This window comes from Coregonus lavaretus (assembly GCF_964263955.1).
Source record: "Coregonus lavaretus genome assembly, chromosome: 23".
Classification (NCBI taxonomy): domain Eukaryota; kingdom Metazoa; phylum Chordata; class Actinopteri; order Salmoniformes; family Salmonidae; genus Coregonus; species Coregonus lavaretus.
The window spans coordinates 4,949,052-4,967,904 of record NC_140010.1 but is presented as its reverse complement, the minus strand read 5'-3'; the positions used below and the strand labels follow the sequence as shown (position 1 = coordinate 4,967,904).

The 18,853-nt window shown below is 41.4% G+C and overlaps 1 protein-coding gene across 1 annotated transcript in view; it reads right to left on the bottom strand.

Annotated features, from left to right (window-relative positions):
* The window catches only part of LOC311098836 (uncharacterized protein), a gene marked incomplete at its 3' end in the record, with an annotated part of 31,252 nt that overhangs the window by 11,223 nt on the left and 1,176 nt on the right, over positions 1–18,853 (bottom strand). The window contains exons 2-6 of the mRNA XM_084139404.1: positions 13,492–13,806; positions 12,931–13,212; positions 12,606–12,707; positions 8,757–8,797; positions 8,412–8,492 (exon numbers count right to left, since the gene is read on the bottom strand). Of these exons, the coding sequence (XP_083995530.1) occupies positions 8,412–8,492; positions 8,757–8,797; positions 12,606–12,707; positions 12,931–13,212; positions 13,492–13,806 (821 nt within the window). The remainder of the gene's footprint in view (positions 1–8,411; positions 8,493–8,756; positions 8,798–12,605; positions 12,708–12,930; positions 13,213–13,491; positions 13,807–18,853) is intronic.

Sequence of the window (18,853 nt, the reverse complement as noted above, 5' to 3'; positions counted from 1 at the left end):
ATTCCTTACATAGTGCAGTACCGTACCAGGGCTCTGGTCAAAAGTTATGCAATACATAGGCAATAGGATGCGTGGTGGATCCGCCTGCCTCCTGGGCTGCACCCCTTCCTGTGCCCCTTTTAGTTTATTGTATGTTTGATTTTAATTAGCATGATTTTTAAAGTAAATGGAAAAGGACGAACTAATAAAGGAATGGCGCTATTAACTATGAACATGGATTGATGTCTGGAACTTCCTTGCTGTGTTTTATTGAGAAAACCATGCATTAAAAACGTAACATTGCGCTCCAAAAGAATAAGTAATGCGTATATCCTGTTTAGACCACAGTTGGCAAAGAAAAAATACTAAAGCACACATTGTTTGAAAACTGTTCCTTTGTTCTCTGCTTCTACTTCCCACTAACCAAATTCTAAAGAACATTCACTTTCCACTCGCTTCAATCCATTCATCCTGAACTGCTTCAATGAACCCCTTCATCCATGTCTTCATTGTCCTCTAAATCAATTAAAAAATGTGTCTGTATACTGTAATTCACCCTCAAATAAACCTGACTATAACAAATCAAAACGTCTCATTTAAAAAAAAGATTGTGATACAATAAATAACTTATTACTAGCCTTATTAAAATACATCAAATGTATACATGCTTATAACACATTATAAAGCATTACTGTATATCTGCAGGCTTTAAGTAAAGTGTTAGCAAGGTTTGTTTAATTTAGGACAATTTAGGACAACAGGAAACAGACACAAGCAAACAGACTTTTCACACGATATCCTCTTGGTTACATTATATCTGTCCGTCTACCAATAATATTCATTGGAGCACCATCTTCACACCATGAAGTTGATAATAAAAAAGTGGTCAGATGACGCAGATGCTAAGCTACAGGACTGTTTTGCTAGCACAGACTGGAACATGTTCAGGGATTCTTCAGACAGCATTGAGGAGTACACCACATCAGTCACTGGCTTCATCAATAAGTGCATCGATGATGTCGTCCCCACAGTGACCGTACGTACATACCCCAACCAGAAGCCATGGATTACAGGAAACATCCGCACTGAGCTAAAGGGTAGAGCTGCCGCTTTCAAGGAACGGGACTCTAACCCGGACGCTTATAAGAAATCCCGCTATGACCTCCGACGAACCATCAAACAGGCAAAGAGTCAATACAGGTCTAAGATTGAATCATACTACACTGGCTCTGACGCTCGTCGGATGTGGCAGGGCTTGAAAACTATTACAGACTACAAAGGGAAGCACAGCCGCGAGCTGCCCAGTGACACAAGCCTACCAGACGAGCTAAACCACTTCTATGCTCGCTTCGAGGCAAGCAACACTGAAGCATGCATGAGAGCACCAGCTGTTCCGGACGACTATGTGATCACGCTCTCCGTAGCCGATGTGAGTAAGACTTTTAAGCAGGTCAACATTCACAAGGCCGCAGGGCCAGACGGATTACCAGGACGTGTACTCCGAGCATGTGCTGACCAACTGGCAAGTGTCTTCACTGACATTTTCAACATGTCCCTGACTGAGTCTGTAATACCAACATGTTTCAAGCAGACCACCATAGTCCCCGTGCCCAAGAACTCTAAGATAACCTGCCTAAATGACTACCGACCCGTGGCACTGACGTCTGTAGCCATGAAGTGCTTTGAAAGACTGGTCATGGCTCACATCAACAGCATAATCCCAGAAACCCTAGACCCACTCCAATTTGCATACCGCCCCAACAGATCCACAGATGATGCAATCTCTATCGCACTCCACACTGCCCTTTCCCACCTGGACAAGAGGAACACCTACGTGAGAATGCTATTCATTGACTACAGCTCAGCATTCAACACCATAGTGCCCTCAAAGCTCATCACTAAGCTAAGGATCCTGGGACTAAACACCTCCCTCTGCAACTGGATCCTGGACTTCCTGACGGGCCGCCCCCAGGTGGTAAGGGTAGGTAACAACACATCTGCCACACTGATCCTCAACACGGGGGCCCCTCAGGGGTGCGTGCTCAGTCCCCTCCTGTACTCTCTGTTCACCCATGACTGCATGGCCAGGCACGACTCCAACACCATCATTAAGTTTGCCGACGACACAACAGTGGTAGGCCTGATCACCGACAACGATGAGACAGCCTATAGGGAGGAGGTCAGAGATCTGGCCGTGTGGTGCCAGGACAACAACCTCTCCCTCAACGTGACCAAGACAAAGGAGATGATTGTGGACTACAGGAAAAAAAAGAGGACTGAGCACGCCCCCATTCTCATCGACGGGGCTGTAGTGGAACAGGTTGAGAGCTTCAAGTTCCTTGGTGTCCACATCACCAACGAACTATCATGGTCCAAACACACCAAGACAGTCGTGAAGAGGGCACGACAAAGCCTATTCCCCCTCAGGAGACTAAAAAGATTTGGCATGGGTCCTCAGATCCTCAAAAAATTCTACAGCTGCACCATCGAGAGCATCCTGACTGGTTGCATCACCGCCTGGTATGGCAACTGCTTGGCCTCTGACCGCAAGGCACTACAGAGGGTAGTGCGTACGGCCCAGTACATCACTGGGGCAAAGCTCCCTGCCATCCAGGACCTCTATACCAGGCGGTGTCAGAGGAAGGCCCTCAAAATTGTCAAAGACTCCAGTCACCCTAGTCATAGACTGTTCTCTCTGCTACCGCACGGCAAGCGGTACCGGAGTGCCAAGTCTAGGTCCAAAAGACTTCTCAACAGCTTCTACCCCCAAGCCATAAGACTCCTGAACAGCTAATCATGGCTACCCGGACTATTTGCACTGCCCCCCCACCCCATCCTTTTTACGCTGCTGCTACTCTGTTAAGTATTTATGCATAGTCACTTTAACTCTACCCACATGTACATATTACCTCAACTAGCCGGTGCCCCCGCACATTGACTATGCAACGGTACCCCCCTGTATATATAGCCTCCCTACTGTCACTTTATTCTATTGTATATATAGCCTCCCTACTGTCACTTTATTTTTTACTTCTGGTCTTTTTTTCTCAACACTTTTTTGTTGTTGTTTTATTCTTACTTTTTTTGTTTAAAATAAATGCACTGTTGGTTAAGGGCTGTAAGTAAGCATTTCACTGTAATGTCTGCACCTGTTGTATTCGGCGCATGTGACCAATAAAATTTGATTTGATTTGAACATGTCTCCTTTTGGGGTTTGGATTGCTGACCTGCATAGCATCATCAAGTAGTCTTCTGTGTATCCTATGTCTATATGAATACATTATGTAGTCTACGACAACAACAAAAACCGTCTTGATATACAACTGTTCGCAACACAAAAAATTAGAAAAAAAAGTGTTTTACGACACAAAATACAAAATTTGCTATAAATCAAACTGAGCTGTAATTTCTTACCATTATTATTGTGATACTTGTTATTGTGAAACTGCTTGATGTATTCCATCTTACATTTTCACATGAAGTTTTCTCTCTATTTATTTCACGGTTAAGCACTGTGTTTTTGGTAGGTGGACTTTTATTGGCATGAGATTTCACCTTAGATAGCACAGCTGCAAAGTCAAAATTGGCTTTATTGTAAAAATTCATAAAAGCACAAAAGATCTGCCCATGTTTGATTATTTAAAGTGGATTTTATATACTAAAATAACGCAATGAATCGAAAAAATTTGAGAAAAATCCAACCTTTTATTGTAAGTAAAAAGGGAGGCTCGAGTTTAGTGAGGGAAAACTCACTGGACCTTATTCTGCAGAAGACTGAAATGTTTCTGCATACTTGTTGGTAGTCCAAGGTAAGTTTTTCACTGTTACAGTATATTCAAAAAGTATTCATACCCCTTGAATTATTCCACATTTTGTTTTTTTGAAGGCTAAATTCAGGGTAGCCTAGTGGTTAAGAGCGTTGGGCCAGTATCTGAAAGGTTGCTGGGTCGAATCCCTGAGCTGACTAGGTTAAAAAAATCTGTGCACTTGAACAAGGCATTTAAACCCAATTGCTTCTGTAAGTCGTTCTGGATAACAGTGTCTGCTAACATGTAAAAAATAAAAAATACAACATGACAAAGTGAAAGCATGTTTGCAAATGTATTGAAAATGAAATATTAATTTACAGAAGTATTCACACCCCTGAGTCAATACTTTGTTGAAGCACCTTTGGTAGCGATTACAGCTGTGAGTCTTTCTGGGTAAGTCTATAAGAGCTTTGCACACCTGGATTGTAGAATATCTGCACATTATTTATTTACTTCACTACATAAAAAAAAAAAAAAAGTATACTTTTACTCCGATACATTTCCCCTGACACCTTCGTTACTTGCTACAAAATCAAATCAATCTGAAGCTGGAAGAAAAAAATGAATCATGTTGGAAAAAAGATGCAAGCAACATCAGCGAGTTGGCTCGTGTGAACTTGTTTTGCAATGCAGCAGGTGACCACGTGCAGATTTGATCCAATCCTCATCAATTTGGGCAAATCCAAGGGTCCTAAAGTGCAAACCCCAACCACCGGGAGCCTGTCACTTGCAAAACAGTCATCCACTCAGTAGCACTTTGCCCAAGCATGTCCGAAATCACACAATCATGTCCGACATCGCTCTACCACCACCTCCTGATGAGGATGAACACCCTTGGCTGTATCTAAAATAAATGTTTTATTTTCTCGGAATGAAGGATTCATCCTATCGGATGAAATGTCTGTTATGTTTTCCAAAAGTTCAGGAAATACTAGCTAATTTTCCCCCAACATCGGACACCATCCTAACTGGAGGACTAAATCATCTTGAGTTCAAGATTTAAATGGACTGGAAAATAACGGTAAGTTTTGCGACTAAAGACACCCTTCTAGCTAGCTGACCACCGATTTTCATTGCAATTTATGTAAGTTAAGTTCGGTTTTGAGAGTTTTCAAAAAAGTTATATACATACACATTTTGTGGGACATGCTGTATATTGTCAAATTCGACTGCGCGACAGACCACACATCATTTAATATCCAACTTTTTACCTCTGAAATATAGCTAACGGATTTTCTAACGTTGCTAAATGTTGATAGAAGCAAAAAGGAAAGATATTGTAAGCATTAGATAATACATATCACGAAAACAGCTGAATGTTGTCAAGCTTTACCGTATCAAAATTGGAGTCCTCTGATGGGGTCGTTTTACACAATATGCAAAAATTAATTTTGAACTTTGAACTATTAACCTTTTGACACCTATCACTGTTGGCTATGTTTCATCTTACAACAGCTACATAGAGGCTGTATTTAGTCAAATGTTACAATGTATGCATCAATATTAAACTACATGGGACACACATTTTTATTACAGATAACATCAAAAAACGTGGGTACACTTTCAGTTATCGTGGAAACTTTCATCATCACCTTTCAATGCCTTAGCTTTGAAATGTAAATGTTTATACATATTCAGATTGAGTTACCTTTCTAAAATGTGTATAGTATGCCAAGTTATTTAGCTACATGCATTTACCACCACAGCATGGAGAAAGTCAAGTGGAAGCAGTGGAGTGAGGTGGACATGTTCCATGCCATGGAGGACTGCGGGGCAGGGATGGCTATCCGCCAGGCTGCCAAGGTTAGACATCTTTTGTTTTTAGGAGATTACCAGGTGCATGGTATACCTCGGCAGACTCTGGCAGACAAGCTGAGTGGCCGGGTGACCCATGGTTGTCGCAGTGGACCACCCACATTGCTTGAAAATTCTCTGGTGCAGTACTTTATCTACCGCGCCAGCCATGGGTTCCCCTTCACCAGACAGAGGCTGAAGAATTACGCGGACAAAATACACAGGTATTTGGTGTTCTATGTGTTTATGTATGTAGAATGCTAGACTGACTGTTCTCTATGTGTGTGATGTAAATGTGGATGTGTAAGGTGATGCCAAAACAAACATTTTCATCCTGGATGGACAATTATATATTCTATTCTATTGTAGGTTTCGGCACCCAGGGGAAACAATCCCACCACTGGGGAAGAGGTGGTGGGAAATGTTCAGGAGGAGGCACAAGAACCTGAGCATGAGGAGGCCGGACACGCTGGACAGGGGGAGAGCTGAGTGTGCCACACGTCTGACGATGGACACCTTCTTCACTTCTTATGAGAAGCACTTGGAGGAGAGTGGGTTGAGGGAGAAACCCAGACAAATCTATAACTGCGATGAGTCTGGGTTTCGTAGCGACCAGAGCAGGCACAAAGTGCTGGCTCCCCGGGGCGCAAAACACGTGTACCAGCAGGCTCCGGGGACCAAGGAGCACATCACAGTGCTGGCCTGCTTCAACTCAGCTGGGGAGGACGTCCCCCTGTTTATCATCTACCCCGAGTGTTTCCCTGGTGGCCACTACACACTGGGAGGCCCCCCCAAGCCTTGTATGGACGGTCAAACAGTGGCTACATTGACGGGGACCTGTTCAGGAAGTGGTTTTAGCACTTCATTAAGCATGCAGTGAAGGAGCGCCTTCTCCTCTTCGATGGGCACAAGAGCCACATGGACCCGGAGGTGCTCGCGGCGGCACTAAGGGAAGGGGTTATACTTCTTTGTCTTCCACCACACTGCACCCATGTCCTGCAGCCGCAGGAAGTGGCATAGTTTGGCCCTTTAAAGGCTGAGTTCTCCAAGGTAGCTGGAGACCTTAGCCATTTTGACCACTCCTACATGGTAAACAAATCAGAATTTGCCAGAGTATTCGGCTACCCGTACCAGTGCTGCAAGGACATGCGCAATGTGGTGAAAGGGTTTAAGAAGTGTGGCCTCTTCCCTTTTGACCCTTCAGCCATTGAAGGGTCCTGTTTAATGTTGTCTCGGTCCCTATAAAAAAAGTTGAAAAGGGTTTTCATGAAACATGCTCTGTCTAACACAACTTTTTCTCAAACTGCAGAACAGAAAAGGAAGAGAAAAGCTCCACCTTCCACCTCTGTCACGCCACCCATGACACCACTCTCAGGTACTTCATAATCAGTTTTTCTCTCTCTGTTGTATAAATTACCATTGTTGTTGTAGAACTTCTACATTTTGCAAAACCATGTTAATCAATTTGATTATTATGATTACTTTTTTTTAATAAAAGAAGACATCCCCTGCTGAGCTTGCTGCGGGGAGCGTGATCCGCCTGCAAGCTCCCCTCAAGAGTGTAGATCCGAGGTGCCATGGGTGTGCTGTGACTTCTGCCAGCACTGGTTCCACTGGTGTGCAGTGCGATCCAGAGCTGGCGCTGGAGCTGGATTTTTATTGGGATTTTTGTGACAATATAGGGATGGAGGTCGAGATTTCATTGTTTGTTTTGTTTGTTTTCATGTGAAATACTTTATTTAAAAAAATTATAAAAATACATGTCTAAAATACATATATATATTTATTCAACCCATCTTGTGTATTTATTCCTTTACTTTCCAAGTGCATCTCTGCAACACAAACTCCAACAGTGTTTTCATTGTTTATGTCAATGCACATTACTGAAATTAGTTTTATTTGATGTAAATTATTCATACTCATTTATATTTTAGTACTAAACTGTTATCTACTATCTCAAAACATAAGATGAATCTGTAAAATAAATTATGAGACATTATTTGGTTACAACACTGAATTTGTTGGTGAACAACCATTTTTTAAGAGTCCACAGGAGGGCTCACCAGGCTACGCAATGACAAGTTGACAGGCAAATAAATAAGGCTAGCCAACTAGCCAACTATATAGTGAACACTTCGGATACGAGGTCAGCGTCTCGTTTTTGAACAAAATTAAACTGATATATCTTTTAATTGAACAAAATAGTAAGGTGGCCAATAACTGGGGAACGTATGCCGAAAATACGGGACGGATTTATTTGCTAAACAGCATATCAAAAAGCTGATAATAGTAGTATTTCCACTGAAATGTTAAACATGCTAATTGCTAACCCTTTAGCTAACATTTTTACGAAACCAATAATCACAAAACATTGATGGCTTGATCACAAGATAACACTGTCGAGGTAATATATTTCTTAAACGCTGTTGAATATGCCGATATTACGGGGTTCCACGTAAGGGTAAGGGCTAGATTCAGTCTGGACCACGGAAGATCTGATTTATAGCCGACAAAGGGTGATCTTATAAATTGTAATAGAATCCCGGCGTAAGTCGTTAAAATTCCTGATAATTGGTTGTTGGTCCCCACCACAGAATATAAACTCTCAGGGATGGAGGTCATGGGGGTCAAGGGGGGCGTTGGGGTCATGGGGGGCATGAAGGTCATGGGGCGGTTCACAGGCTAGGGGTGGGGGTCTCCCCCCATGGTGGGGTGGTTCACGGGCTGGGGGTGGGGGTCTCCCACCATGGTGGGGCGGTTCACAGGCTAGGGGTGGGGGTCTCCCCCCATGGTGGGGCGGTTCACTGACTGGAGATGGGGGTCTCCTACCTCACTGTAGATGGAGGGTGATGCTGGACCAGGACCTGGAGACATCTGCTCTTCACCACCTGCTTGACTGTTATCTGGAGTCTGGAGAATAAAAACATACAGCAATAACTTCACTAGGAATTTATGAATGGTGACCCAGGTATAAAACAAGGCCTTTAATGACCTCAAATCAATAAATTAAAAATGTCTCAGTGACTGTTAAATGCTCTACAATATAAGCAATATAAGAAATGAACATGAGTTTATCGGTAATTCAGGTTTCATACATTTTCCATTAACTGCATTTTTTACATGTCATCCACAACGACACAGTATCAGTGATGTTAAATATCTGATGGATCTTACCCCAACTGTAGCATAATCTGTGTTAATTTCCCTTTTGCCACCTATAAACAAACCACATAAATCCAATAAGATTCACTGTGAGTGTATATATACGGGACCAGTCAAAAGTTTGGACACACCTACTCATTCCAGTGTTTTTACTATTTTCTACATTATAGAATAATAGTGAAGACATCTAAACTATGAAATAACACATATGGAATCATGTAGTAACCCAAAAATTTAACAAATCAAAATATATTTGAGATTCTTCAAAGTAGCCACCCTCTGCCTTGATGATAGCTTTGCACACTCTTGGCATTCGCTCAACCAGCTTCACCTGGAATGCTTTTCCAACAGTCTTGAAGGAGTTCCCACATATGCTGAGCACTTGTTGGCTAGTTTTCCTTCACTCCGCGGTACAATTCATCCCAAACCATCTCAATTGGGTTGAGGTCGGGCGATTGTGGAGGCCAGGTCATCTGATGCAGCACTCCATCACTCTCCTTGGTCAAATAGCCCTTACACAGCCTAGAGGTGTGTGTTGGGTCATTGTCCTGTTGAAAAACAAATGATAGTCCCACTAAGCGCAAACCAGATGGGATGGCTTATCGCTGCAGAATGCAGTGGTAGCCATGCTGGTTAAGTGTGCCTTGAATTCTAAATAAATCACCTACAGTGTCACCAGCAAAGCACCCCCACACCATCAAAACTCTTCCTCCATGTTTAACGGTGGGAACCACACATGCAGAGATCATTCGTTCACCTACTCTGCGTCTCACAAAGACACGGCGGTTGGAACCAAAAATCTCAAATTTGGACTCATCAGACCAAAGGACAGTTTTCCATGGGTCTAAGGTTCATTACTCGTGTTTCTTAGCCCAAGCAAGTCTCTTCTTGTTAGTGGTGTCCTTTAGTAGTGGTTTCTTTGCAGCAATTCGACCATGAAGGCTGATTCCCGCAGTCTCCTCTTAACAGTTGATGTTGAGATGTGTCTGTTACTTGAACTCTGTGAAGCATTTATTTGGGCTGCAATCTGAGGTGCAGTTATTCTAATGAACGTATCCTCTGCAGCAGAGGTATCTCTGGGTCTTCCTTTCCTGTGGCGGTCCTCATGAGAGACACTTTCATCATAGCGCTTGATGGTTTCTGCGACTGCACTTGAAGAAACTTTCAAAGTTCTTGACATTTTCCGTATTGACTGACCTTCATGTCTTAAAGTAATGATGGACTGTCGTTTCTCTTTGCTTATTTGAGCTGTTCTTGCCGTAATATGGACTTGGTCTTTTACCAAATAGGGCTATCCTCTGTATACCACCCCTACCTTGTCACAACACAACTGATTGGCTCAAACGCATTAAGAAGGAAAGAAATTCCACAAATTAACTTTAAAGAAGGCACACCTGCTAATTGAAACGCATTCCAGGGTATTACCTCATGAAACTGGTTGAGAGAATGCAGAGAGTGTGCAAAGCTGTAATCAAGGCAAATTTTGATTTGTTTAACACTTTTTTGGTTACTACATGATTCCATTTGTGTTATTTCATAGTTTTGATGTCTTCACTATTGTTTGCAATGTAGAAAATAGTACAAATAAGGAAAAACCCTTGAATGAGTTGGTGTCCAAACTTTTAACTGGTACTGTATATATATATATACAGTGAGGGAAAAAAGTATTTGATCCCCTGCTGATATTGTAAGTTTGCCCACTGACAAAGAAATGATCAGTCTATAATTTTAATGGTAGGTTTATTTGAACAGTGAGAGACAGAATAACAACAAAAAAATCCAGAAAAACGCATGTCAAAAATGTTATAAATTGATTTGCATTTTAAAGAGGGAAATAAGTATTTGACCCCCTCTCAATCAGAAAGATTTCTGGCTCCCAGGTGTCTTTTATAAAGGTAATGAGCTGAGATTAGGAGCACACTCTTAAAGGGAGTGCTCCTTATCTCAGCTTGTTACCTGTATAAAAGACACCTGTCCACAGAAGCAATCAATCAACCAGATACCAAACTCTCCACCATGGCCAAAACCAAAGAGCTCTCCAAGGATGTCAGGGACAAGATTGTAGACCTACACAAGGCTGGAATGGGCTACAAGACCATCGCCAAGCAGCTTGGTGAGAAGGTGACAACAGTTGGTGCGATTATTCGCAAATGGAAGAAACACAAAAGAACTGTCAATCTCCCTCGGCCTGGGGCTCCATGCAAGATCTCACCTCGTGAAGTTTCAATGATCATGAGAACGGTGAGGAATCAGCCCAGAACTACACGGGAGGATCTTGTCAATGATCTCAAGGCAGCTGGGACCATAGTCACCAAGAAAACAATTGGTAACACACTACGCCGTGAAGGACTGAAATCCTGCAGCGCCCACAAGGTCCCCCTGCTCAAGAAAGCACATATACAGGGCCGTCTGAAGTTTGCCAATGAACATTTGAATGATTCAGAGGAGAACTGGGTGAAAGTGTTGTGGTCAGATGAGACCAAAATCGAGCTCTTTGGCATCAACTCAACTCGCCGTGTTTGGAGGAGGAGGAATGCTGCCTATGACCCCAAGAACACCATCCCCACCGTCGAACATGGAGGTGGAAATATTATGCTTTGGGGGTGTTTTTCTGCTAAGGGGACAGGACAACTTCACCGCATCAAAGGGACGATGGACGGGGCCATGTACCGTCAAATCTTGGGTTAGAACCTCCTTCCCTGAGCCAGGGCATTGAAAATGGGTCGTGAATGGGTATTCCAGCATGACAATGACCCAAACACACGGCCAAGGCAACAAAGGAGTGGCTCAAGAAGAAGCATATTAAGGTCCTGGAGTGGCCTAGCCAGTCTCCAGACCTTAATCCCATAGAAAATCTGTGGAGTGAGCTGAAGGTTTGAGTTGTCAAACGTCAGCCTCGAAACCTAAATGACTTGGAGAAGATCTGCAAAGAGGAGTGGGACAAAATCCCTCCTGAGATGTGCGCAAACCTGGTGGCCAACTACAAGAAACGTCTGACCTCTGTGATTACTCCTGAGTGGCGCAGTGGTCTAAGGCACTGCATCGCAGTGCTAACTGTGCCACTAGAGATCCTGGTTCGAATCCAGGCTCTGTCGCAGCCGGCCGCGACCGGGAGACTCATGGGCGGCGCACAATTGGCCCAGGGGAGGGAATGGCTGGCAGGGATGTAGCTCAGTTGATAGAGCATGGCGCAGTGGTCTAAGGCACTGCATCGCAGTGCTAACTGTGCCACTAGAGATCCTGGTTCGAATCCAGGCTCTGTCGCAGCCGGCCGCGACCGGGAGACTCATGGGCGGCGCACAATTGGCCCAGGGTAGGGGAGGGAATGGCCGGCAGGGATGTAGCTCAGTTGATAGAGCATGGCGTTTGCAACGCCAGTGTTGTGGCTTCGATTCCCACGGGGGGCCAGTATAAAAAAATAAATATGTATTCACTAACTGTAAGTCGCTCTGGATAAGAGCGTCTGCTAAATGACTAAAATGTAAATGTAATTGCCAACAAGGGTTTTGCCACCAAGTATTAAGTCATGTTTTGCAGAGGGGTCAAATACTTATTTCCCTCATTAAAATGCAAATCAATTTATAACATTTTTGACATGCGTTTTTCTGGATTTTTGGTTTGTTATTTTGTCTCTCACTGTTCAAATAAACCTACCATTAAAATTATAGACTGATTATTTCTTTGTCAGTGGGCAAACGTACAAAATCAGCAGGGGATCAAATACTTTTTTCTCTTTCACTGTATATATATATATAAGGTGAAATCATTACAGCCTGTTATCTACGGTATTCACAGTAGCTTAATTAATATAATAAGGTTTCTGTAATAAGAGTGGTCCTGCAGCAGGAACTGTGACTTCACCTTTATTTGGCTTTCGGCAATAAAAAAGGGCACATCCAACCAAGGTGAAGATGATGAAGATGATGATGATGATGACGACTGTGACAGCGTAGTTGTGGTCCGCTTTGTGAAAATACAGTGACATCAAAATCTCAACGTCAACATAGCATATCAAATCTCATCTAGTCTAATTTAGTGTGTGTGTGTGTGTGTGTGTGTGTGTGTGTGTGTGTGTGTGTGTGTGTGTGTGTGTGTGTGTGTGTGTGTGTGTGTGTGTGTGTGTGTGTGTGTGTGTGTGTGTGTGTGTGTGTGTGTGTGTGTGTGTGCATGCATGGGAATGTCTTACCAGATTTAGATACACAAATCGTTTCGATCTCCTTGGTGTCGTTGGCCCAGCTGACTTGGTTGCTGTGGTTACAGATGATGGAACCCCCTGCCACATAGACAGAGAGCAGGGGGACAGTGGAGGTCTCAGCCCCTCTACTCTCTCCTCCCACCTGAGAGCAGGTGCTGTTGTTACAGCTGGAGGTGACAGAGGTGTTCTGGCCTCTGCAGGTCACAGTCGCATTACAGGGGTCACTCTTGGTGGAGACAGAGTTCACTGTCAGGACCGGAGGCTCAACTCTCTCTGGAAACACATAGATAAACAGACAAATAGATAGGGTTAGAAAAACACACAAATGCACACACGCATGCCTATCCATTTACACAGACACACATACGACAAATGGCTGATCATTTTTCTAGTCACCATTTACTGTGGTTGACATTTTCTGGACCTTAAGCTGCAGTAAATTAGAGTTCATTTAACCTGAGATAGAATTCACATTTCACTACTGATTGCTACAGCTCTGTAACCATAGTGATACAAAAGAAGAGCGGGAGGGAAGGAAGGAGGAAAACCTACCATGAACTGATATCTGGTACTTGGCAACATCTGTGTTTTCTTCACCACTCACTACTGCATGGTAAAGTCCACTGTCTCCTTCCTGTAGGTTCTTCAGAAGCAGAGAGAAGTTTCCCTCACTAAACTCAACCCTGCCTTCGTATTTAGGTGATGCTTTCACTTTTGATGATTCATTGAAATATTTTACTAAATTGTGAGATTTGTTAAACGTCCACTTTAAATCATCAAAATATTTTAATTTAGCATATCCCTGGACATCCAGACGAACATTTTGTCCTTTCAGCACAAGCAGTTTCAGAGTCTCAGTGCTGGACTCTGTGAAATAAACAGACAGAAAACTTCATGTAAAAATGAAACAGTCTATCAAGACCACTGTAAAAAATAAATAGATGGTGATTCAATGTACAAAAGTAAGGCAACCAGCTGCAGTGGGATTGTGCGTTTGCACAACATTTGGGCATATATACGGTGCCTTCAGAAAGTATTCATACCCCTTGACTTTTTGTACATTTTGTTACGTTACAGTCTTAATTTAAAAAGGAGTGAATTCAGATTGTTTTGTCACTGGCCTACACACGATACCCCATAATGCGAATGTTTTTGCAAAGTAATTAAAAATGAAAAGCTGAAATGTCTTGAGTCAATATTTATTCAACCCCCTTTGCTATGGCAAGCCTAAATAAGTAGTAAAAATTTGCATAACAAGTCACATAATGAGTTGCATGGACTCACTCTGTGTGCAATAGTGTTAAGACGACAATGAATGTTCCTGAGTGGCCGAGTTACAGTTTTGACTTAAATCTACTTGAAAATCTATAGCAAGACCTGAAAATGGTCGTCTTGCAATGATCAGCAACCAATTTGACAGAGCTTGAAGAATTTTGAAAGTAATAATGGGAAAACGTTGCCTAATCCAGTTGTGGAAAACTTTTAGAGACTTGCCCAGAAAGACTCACAACTGTAATCGCTGCCAAAGGTTCTTCTACAAATTATGGACTCGGTGGTGTGAATACTTATGTAAATGAGATATTTCAGTATTTCATTTACAAAACGTTTCAAAACATTACTAAAAACATGTTTTCACCTTGTCATTATGGGGAATTGTGTGTAGATGGGTCAGAAAAAAAATATGTTTAACGCATTTTTAATTCAGGCTGTAACACAACAAAATATGGAATACGTCAAGGGGTATGAATAATTTCTGAAGGCGCTGTAGCTGAACCAACATACTGTACATTCTCAAGTTGAATTGTATGTTCATTCAATTTAGAATTTTAGAGGGAGGGTTCTAAGCTGACATATGGAATTGTTTTAAGATGGATCACTTAGCTATTTGATTTAGAATTGTAGGACCCTTTAGGTCTAAAAATATATATATAAAACAATTATTTGATAAAATATAGAATTTGGCCTTTACTACTATAGCCCATAGAAACACATTGAATAACACATTTATAAATGGCAAAAAAGATAGTCAAAAAATAAATCATAAGGAATACGGTTTTGAAGTGTCTGTCCTATATCTAGGAGATACAAGAAAGCTCAGGAAATATACACTACCGTTCAGAAGTTTCCTTGTTTTCCATGAAAACATACATGAAATGAGTTTGAATAGGAAATATAGCAAAATGAATAGGAAATGTAGTCATTGACAAGGTTAGAAATAATGATTTTTAATTGAAATAATAATTGTGTCCTTCAAACTTTGCTTTCGTCAAAGAATCCTCCATTTGCAGCAATTACAGCCTTGCAGACCTTTGGCATTCTAGTTGTCAATTTGTTGAGGTAATCTGAAGAGATTTTACCCCATGCTTCCTAAAGCACCTCCCACAAGTTGGATTGGCTTGATGGGCACTTCTTACGTACCATACGGTCAAGCTGCTCCCACAACAGCTCAATAGGGTTGAGATCCAGTGACTGTGCTGGCCACTCCATTATAGACAGAATACCAGCTGACTGCTTCTTCCCTAAATAGTTCTTGCATAGTTTGGAGCTGTGCTTTGGGTCATTGTCCTGTTGTAGGAGGAAATTGGCTCCAATCAAGCGCCGTCCATAGGGTATGGCATGGCGTTGCAAAATTGAGTGATAGCCTTCCTTCTTCAAGATCCCTTTTACCCTGTACAAATCTCCCACATTACCACCACCAAAGCACCCCCAGACCATCACATTGCCTCCATCATGCTTGACAGATGGCATCAAGTACTCCTCCAGCATCTTTTCATTTGGTCTGCATCGCACACATTTTCTTCTTTGTGATCCGAACACCTCAAACTTCGATTCGTCTGTCCATAACACTTTTTTCCAATTTTCCAATGTCCAGTGTCTGTGATCTTTTGCCCATTTTAATATTTTATTTGTATTGGCCAGTCTGAGATATGGCTTTTTCTTTGCAACTCTGCCTAGAAGGTCAGCATCCCGGAGTCGCCTCTTCACTGTTGACGTTGAGACTGGTGTTTTGAAAAGTACTATTTAATTAAGCTGCCAGTTGAGGACCTGTGAGGCGTCTGTTTCTCAAACTAGACACTCTAATGTATTTGGCCTCTTGCTCAGTTGTGCACCGGGGCCTCCCACTCCTCTTTCTATTCTGGTTAGAGCCAGTTTGCGCTGTTCTGTGAAGGGAGTAGTACACAGCGTTGTACGAGATCTTCAGTTTCTTGGCAATTTCTTGCATGGAATAGCCTTAATTTCTCAGAACAAGAATAGACTGACGAGTTTCAGAAGAAAGTTATTTGTTTCTGGCCATTTTGATCCTGTAATCGAACCCACAATTGCTGATGCTCCAGATACTCAACTAGTCTCAAGAAGGCCAGTTTTATTGCTTCTTTTATCAGCACAACAGTTTTCAGCTGTGCTAACATAATTGCAAAAGGGTTTTCTAATGATCAATTAGCCTTTTAAAATGATAAACTTGGATTAGCAAACACAACATGCCATTGGAACACAGGACTGATGGTTGCTGATAATGGGCCTCTGTACGCCTATGTAGATATTCCATAAAGAATCAGCCGTTTCCAGCTACAATAGCCATTTACAACATTAACAATGCCTACACTGTATTTCTGATCAATTTGAAGTTATTTTATGCTTTTCTTTCGAAAACAAGGACATTTCTAAGTGACCCCAAACTTTTGAACAATAGTGTATATATTTTTACACATATTTAACCCCTTTTTTTGGGGTAGGTATAAATGTTTTACAGAGACCACCGGAGACCAACTTCGTGTTCGTGAGAGTCTCATCTTTCCGTAGAGTGGTCACATTATTAAACTGTTCGGACACTACAGACGTTTTGTGAGCAGACAGATTTTCAGGATGTCTCATGGTCTGAAACACCGCTGTAGCTCGGCCACCTTCCATCGCATATGTGGAAGGCCGCCATAGGCGGATGTTGTGGATTGAGACGCAGCCCATACTGTACAAAAACACATATCTCTAGCTTAAACGGACAGATTTAGTTTAGATTGACACCGGTGAGTCAATGGACTCTAGGGGTCAAGTAAACAAACTTTAACACATTAGCTCAAACTCTTGCCCTTTTGAAGTCCACTCAACTCACAGAATAATGCTCATTAAGAAATTGCTTAAGTTGGCTTTTTTACAGTGCAACAGTATATTTATGGCAACTATAGTTGAATTAGCATGAATTACAAAACACTTTGCCTCTTTTCTGTGCATTGTACTAAACCCACCTTAATTCATAGACCTGTTATAAGATACAGTATGTTGGGTGTGTTTCTTTTCATTGTAGAGTTTGTGATCTAAAATATATATCCGTCATGAAACCAGTTGGCTTATAAATGGCTGTCAACGTTCTGTCAATGTATCACCCCCCACCCTCGCTGCTGAAGCTGTGGCTTTCCACATCCTGTGGCTCAACATGTTTCTCATGCTTTTATACTAACCCTATACAGAACAGTATGCTTCAACAAATGACTCTACTAACTAACCAATTGATCCATGTCAACAGATATAACTACTTCTCTGGATTACAACCAAATTGTGATAAATGTACTATATTACGTTTTGGATCATTCAAAAATAAAAAATGTACATTACCATGTAGTTTACCAATAAAATGGTCTGATGGTGATGTGGATATACTCGGAATACATATCCCAAATGAAATACATTTTAATAGAAAGTTAGGAAAAATAGATAAGATCTTGCTACCATGGAAAGGTAAATACCTGTCAATTTGTGGAAAAATCACCCTGATTAACTCTTTAGTATTATCCCATTTTACCTATTTGCTTATGGTCTTGCCTACGCCTAGCAAACAGTTTTTTAAATGATAGGAGAAAAAAATATTCAATTTTATTTGGAACAATTTCTGAGGACAGAAATTATTAAATAATAAAGCATTATACCTATCACTAAAAGTTTCAGTCATACAAAAGTTATACTTAAATCCGAACTGGTTCTCTAGCAAATTAGTAAGATTGTCTCACCCAGTGTTCAATAATGGCCTTTTTCCCTTTATTCAGAATACAACCTCTCACTTTCAGTTATTTGAAAAGGAAATAATCTCCCAAATATCACTATTTCTAAAACAAGCCATATTGGTTACAATTTCAATTTAATCCTCCAGAAACGACAGAAGAAATAATGCAACAAATATTGTGGTTAAACTCAAATGTACTAATTGATAAAAAAGTATTATTTTTTGAAAATGTGTTTTAAAAAGGTAAATTCTTCGTAAATGATATCATCGGTAGGGCTGGTGGAGTTATGTTGCACATGCAGCTAACAAAAACATATGGAAATTGTGAATAGTTATGCACGGTCAAGTTTTCTGTTCTTTTGTCTTATTTCTTATTTGTTTCACAATAACAAAATACTTTGCATCTTCAAAGTGGTAGGCATGTTGTGTAAATCAAATGATACAAACCCCCCAAAAATCAATTTTAATCCCAGGTTGTAAGGCAACAAAATAGGAAAAATGCCAAGGGGGGTGAATACTTTCGCAAGCCACTGTATATGGCAAATACAAATCCAATATGGATGGTGTTGAGAGATAGATGTGTGGTGTTGAAGGATGGGACTAATAACAACTAACAACAACTAATAACAACAAGATAACTAATGTAAAGCATACTGTGTCCATAATAAATATATAGGTTTTAGGTTGAGAGCTTTTGTGAAAGAGCACAGTTAGAAAGATATGGCATATAGAAGCAAACCGGATGGAAAATTATCGGAGAGGTTGAGGGTAGAGGAAGTTCAGGAGTAAAAACAAACAAAATAGAATTATTGTAGAATTGACTGTGTCCATAAAATGTATATATTATGTATAAGCTGGAAGTAGAGGCCTTAGCATTGTTGTTCACTAGTTTACTCCAATTAAGGAAGGGGTGGTGGGGTT